At 37.6% G+C, this 5708-nt stretch overlaps 1 protein-coding gene across 1 annotated transcript; it reads right to left on the bottom strand.

The window, feature by feature from the left end:
* Positions 1–714: 714 nt before the first annotated feature.
* On the bottom strand, positions 715–5393 carry LOC110888606 (protein FAR1-RELATED SEQUENCE 5-like). Its single transcript, XM_022136127.1, has 9 exons — positions 5352–5393; positions 4196–4205; positions 4014–4113; positions 3865–3925; positions 3727–3778; positions 2575–3385; positions 2239–2467; positions 1576–2139; positions 715–1476 (listed from the first exon to the last, which is right to left on the bottom strand). Exons 1-9 carry the CDS (start codon positions 5391–5393, stop codon positions 715–717), a joined length of 2631 nt encoding a protein of 876 aa, XP_021991819.1.
* Positions 5394–5708: the final 315 nt, after the last annotated feature.

The following is a 5708-nucleotide window of genomic DNA, read 5'->3' on the forward strand; positions in this document are numbered from 1 at the left end:
TAAGACATACAGTTGTATGACATCTTAAAACACAGCCTATATACATCATGCAAATACTGTGATCTGGTAACCAGCCTATCTATTTCATCAAGTCTCTATACTTTAAACAAAGTTAAAACACTTTAATAGCTTTACAAAACTGTATACCAAAACCTGCATGCTAATAAAGTAATAACCATGGGATAAAACAAAATAATGAACAATAAAACACACCATTCAATGAAAGTATAAAAAACATTGACTTCAGCTCTGAATATCTGTTAAAACACATTACATATAACACGCTAATGGATTCTCAGGAACTTAAAACACATTTTAATCTTTAAACACAATAACTGTTAAAACACATTACATATAAAAGGCTGATGGTTTCTCTGGAACACAGTTAATACTTTAAACATAGTTGAAAAACTGTGATCTGGAAACCAGCCTATCTATTTCATCAACACTTTATAGTTTAAACACAGTTAAAACACTTTTTTTATAAATTAAACTATATGCCAAAACCACGAACAAATCAAGCATCCTATAAAACACAGGAGGCTATTTAAAAAAACAAACTTCACACTAAAACACAAAGCAACAATAACATAAAATGTCGAATCCAACAAGTCTTAAAATCAACAAAAACAAATCCAAAACAAACATACGAGAAAAATAAAACAGAAAATTGAATAGTTCAGCAACAGACTTAAAATTTTGATAAAAAAGATCCTACTCTGCCATGTCCTCATCATCCATATCTGCATCGTTTCCAGATGTGTAAAACACATCATCAGCATCGTTCGATCCAGGACCATCACCTTCAACAACTGTAGCAACATCTCCTTCGCGAATTGTATCTTCATTACCTTCAACATTCCGCGAAGCACCTGCCTCAGGCACAGCCACGGTGTATTTCCAACACGTTACTCTGTTATAACCGTATTTTTTACATAATGAACATTGACGACGTTTACTTCCAGACTGACTTATGGCCTGCTCCTTTTGAGATTTAAGGCGTTTATGAGAACCACAACCCTTGAACCTGGTACCAACTGGAACACGGATAGTGGCCGTGCTCTCTGGAGCAACTCCTAGCAGTTCAGCAAATCGATTACGTCGTGTCTTGGGAGGTGCATTTATTTGAGCTTCATCAGCAACTGACATAAACTGCTTGATATGATCACGAAAATCAGACAACTTATCAAATTTTGAAATCAACTTGTTCACAACATACTCAGTTGCGTGACTAATCTCACGAACACAACGGTTAACCTCCTCACTACGATATGGATCTCCACCATCCGTAAGAATGGACTCGGGAGAACTATTTGGAACAGCTTCACGCGTCCAACGCCTCAATATATATTGTTTCGGAAACTCCCTTATATCAAGAATCTGTAACACGCAGAAAATGTGACTGCACAACAATCCAAACTGCTCAAACCTGTTGCAGATAAACTTAACAGTAACATCCTCCTCGCGTATCATAACCTATAACATTTAATATCCATAAAACACAGTTCATATAAAAAAATGGATAATTAAAAAAAACCAAAAATAATGTATACATAAAGTAAAACAAAATGTCACCTCGAAAAACGAAGAACATGGCTGATCGAGATCCTTTATGAAAAACTTAATGAAATCACCGGCGTCATCTAATCTGACACTAGTACAACGATGAATAGCATGTTGAATCTCGAGTTGAACATCCAAAAATATAGTTCTGGTATATATCTGAGCTGCTTGCTTCTCGAGAACAAAATCACTCCACTCTCCAGGGTTGGTGTATCGAGTGTCATGATCGTTTTTTCGATGCTCATGCCTTTGCGCTTCAATAGTCGTGTCTAAGTGGCTAAGAAATTCAACCAACGTGCACTTTGGATTGCTAATCTTGCCAAAAAAGTGATTCTCGCTTTCGGACCTAGATGATGTCCGCATAAGACCAGACATTTCTTCCTCGCGATAGTAAGCTGGAATCCATGATTCACGTAGCCCGTATATATACGTCAGCCATTCATGGTCGGTTAAACCGAAATCATTTAAAATAGCTGCCCAATCAGCGTCAAACGCTTCGGGCAATAGAGAATCAGTCCAAACAACTGCAGACAATCTTTTCCTGAAATCTGTATTTGAACACAGGGCAGCCCCGACCTAAGGGAACATTTTAGCATGTATGACAAAAAAAATTATTAAAACACAGTAAAAAACACACATGTAAAAAAAGAAAACCATGTCATATAAAAAACAGACCTTTGTAGTGAGTTTATCCATGATATGCCACATACATAACCGAGCCCTTTTCATCGCAGGGTCTTGGTCAGTAACGATTACGGGAGGCGCGTACCCATATGCGTTCTTGATCAACCTAAGTAACCAGCTATACGTCTCTGCCGTTTCAGAACCGAGAATTGCAGCACCAAGTGTCACGTTCCTATTATGATTATCAATCCCAGTGAAAGGGACAAACATCATGTTATACCTGAAAAAAAAAACACACAATAAGCGATGACAATAGAACATAATGTATTTATAACACAGTAGGTTTTAAAACACATTGAATATATAAAAAATTAAACTCATCGTTACTTGTTACGCTTGTAGGTAGCATCAAATGATATAACATCCCCAAACATATAATAATTCCTCTTCATATCCTCGTCGGCCCAAAAAATGCACTTCAACACACCTTCGTCTGTCGTTTCATATTCACAAGAGAAGTTCGGTAAAAACTCCTTTTTGCTCATCGGTCGCTTGACAAACATTTCCGCATCAAACTCTCCGATAAAAAGATTTAATTCTTTCTTGAAATTCTTAAAATCGACTTTGGTCGCACCGACTTTGTCGAACCCACCATACACTTCCTTCATAATGTTAAATGCACGAACAGGACCAATGTTGAGATGTGACATCTTGTTTATCATCTCTTCGTGTGCACGATTAATACCCATGTTTTCCTTGAGAAGATGTAAATCTTCTTCATGCACAAAATCATGGTTGTGCGCCTCTGTAAAATGATACAGCAAATACTTCTTAGCATCGGTAAGCTTTATTCTGATCGCAGCTTGGCAGCCGGTCCTTTTGGATGGTACCCTACGTACCCACCTATCAGACGGCTGTTCGACTAAAGTATCGACTAGTCGAAAGTCTTTTTGACCCTCCTTTGAACAAAAAAAGTACTTGTTTATAACAATACCACGGTTCTCGTGCTGTGTGCCCTTCCTTACAGTCCAACCTCCCGCTTCTGCGTAAGTTTTATAAAAGTTATACGCGTCATCAACTGTGTCGAATAACATGCCCTTTGCTGGCGTCAACGAAGAGGGTGAATCTGGAATATATCTCTTTATTCCAGTGTTTGGAGAGACTTGTTCAACACCACGTAATTGGTAATTAGGTGCATCTACAACACATGACAAAAAATGAGCATAAAACACAATTCTAAAACAAAATAATGCAAGTTAAAACACAACCATTCAATGATACTATAAAAAACGTTGACAACAACCTCAATATCTGTTAAAACACATAACTTGTAAAACATATTACTGTTAAAACACATCATACAATGTGAAACTATAAAAAACATTGACTTCAAACTCAGTAACTTTTAAAACACATCACATATAACAAGCTGATGTTTTCTCAGAAAGAGTTTAAATAAACAGAACAAAAAACTACAAATATGGAAGTTAAAACACACCATTCAATATCTAAGAAAAGGGTGATCTTCGGACTACAAACCATCAGCCCACTTATGTGAATCAACAAACACAAAAAACCTGAACCTGTATGACTGTTAAAACACAACACCAATATCAAGATGACGGTTTGGCACAACCTCAACATCTGTTGAAACACATAACTGGTAAAACACATTACTGTTAAAACACAGCAATCAAGAAGAAACAATAACAGAACACATAACTGGTAAAACACATTACTGTTAAAACACAACATTCAATATGGAACTATAAAAAACATTGACTTCAACCTCAATAACTGTTAAAAAAATTACTATTTAAACACACCATTCAATGAAATTATAAAAACCGTTGACTACAACCTCAATATCTGTTAAAACACATAACTGGTAAAACACATTACTCTTAAAACACAAAAAACCTGAACCTGTATAACTTTTAAAACACAATACCAATAACAAAGATGATGGTTTGGCACATAAATTACAAATATGGATTTTAAAACACACCATGAAATATCTTAAGAAAAAAAAAATTAATCTTCAGATCACAAAAACATCGGTCACCTTATAGAATCACTGAACACTAAAACCTCAAAAATTACCGAAGCAATTTAGTGATCAAATTAGTTAAGTGAGGTAGTGTGCTAAAAAGTTTGTTGAAAATATGCTGGTTATGTTGTTTTGAAAAACAGTGTTCAGGATACGGCTCAGGATATTGAGCTGTATCTACGATCAAACAATGAGCAAAAAGTAAAGGGGTTGACACGAGATGTACGAGGAAAGCCCTTGATCAATCTAGATCGCCGGCATAAAACCTCGGGAGCTGACAATCGCAGCTGCCTAGTTCTTCTATTGCTTCAAATATCAGGATACAGTGCAGGATATTGACCAGATCGCTAAGTGTTACAATGCTTTGTGTGAGAGTACAAGTTGCGAGAGAACAAGTGTGTAAGTGTAGTGAGTGTAGCTGTGATGTCCGATTCGATCTGGTATACCCACCTATTTATAGTAATCAAATACAAACTGAAATTCCTACAAATACGGGATGCTTCCGAATATTCCATTGTTAACGTTGTAGTCCGGGTAATGCGGCTTCAACGTCTTCATTTGAACGACCTGGACCGAGTCTCTTGGAGAAAGAGTCTTTGTGAACGTTGGGCACCTGCACGCGTACTCCTGCACTCGACACGTTAGTAATCCTGAGGATACTATTCAGGATATTATAGACATCCTGAATGAGCATCTTGGATATAAGCAGATATCATTTATTCAAGATATAACCCAAGATATTTCCCAGGATATGAGGAGCTCAGAATTTTACCCATAACAATTGTCCCAAAAAATGTTGCCGTTAAGGATCCTGAGTCCTAACGGTTACATTTTTTCACAATAACCGAGGCAATTAAGAGATAGGACTTGATGTGACCGCTTGTAACCGTTCAGCCTATTTCTACTCATTACACCCCTATATCTTCTCTCGTTCGCCCCATTTAATCTTTATCAAGAAGAAAAGGGTAAAACCCTTCTCTCTCTCTCCCTACTTCTTTCCTCTATACTATTCCGGTAAAGATATGGCGAGACAGACAAGGTCAAGCTCCGGTGACTCCGCTCCTTCGTTTATTCACCAAAATCTTCTCCAGGATCCGGAGAAGGAAATATGCACCTTTGACAGCGCACATCTGTCGGCCCTTAAAACCTCCGGCATCTTCCCAGAAGGGACGGTGTTCCGGCCATTTGATCGGGAAATTCGATACCACAAAAATATGCTTCAGTCAAACAATGCCAATGCTATGGCGAGTCCTGCTCGTTCTTGATCAAATCAAGAACAACCATATTCCTGACCTTTCCGTTCATGACCTCCCCTTAGCATATCGGCTTAGATGCCATGGTTCCTGCCATTTTTTGTTCTACTCTACCTCCAGCGACCCACTGGTACTTCGTGCCACCAGGAATGAGGAGAAATGGAAGTCCAAGTTTTTCTTTGTAAAAAGAGACTCAATCCCTGGTGGAACAGAATATC

Source organism: Helianthus annuus, chromosome 11 (assembly GCF_002127325.2).
Source record: "Helianthus annuus cultivar XRQ/B chromosome 11, HanXRQr2.0-SUNRISE, whole genome shotgun sequence".
Classification (NCBI taxonomy): Eukaryota; Viridiplantae; Streptophyta; class Magnoliopsida; order Asterales; family Asteraceae; genus Helianthus; species Helianthus annuus.

What these genes read in the sequence shown, in the direction of transcription:
- LOC110888606 (XM_022136127.1), bottom strand. Translation starts at nt 5,393, where the DNA reads ATGCCGGAGGTTTTAAGGGCCGACAGATGTGCGCTGTCAAAG. An exon ending in TTTTATAATTTCATTGAATG is followed by an intron (nt 3,926 to 4,013) that starts GTGTGTTTAAAT and finishes GTGTTTTAACAG; the next exon opens with TAATGTGTTTTACCAGTTAT. An exon ending in TTCACATAAGTGGGCTGATG is followed by an intron (nt 3,386 to 3,726) that starts GTTTGTAGTCCG and finishes CATGTGTTGTAG; the next exon opens with ATGCACCTAATTACCAATTA.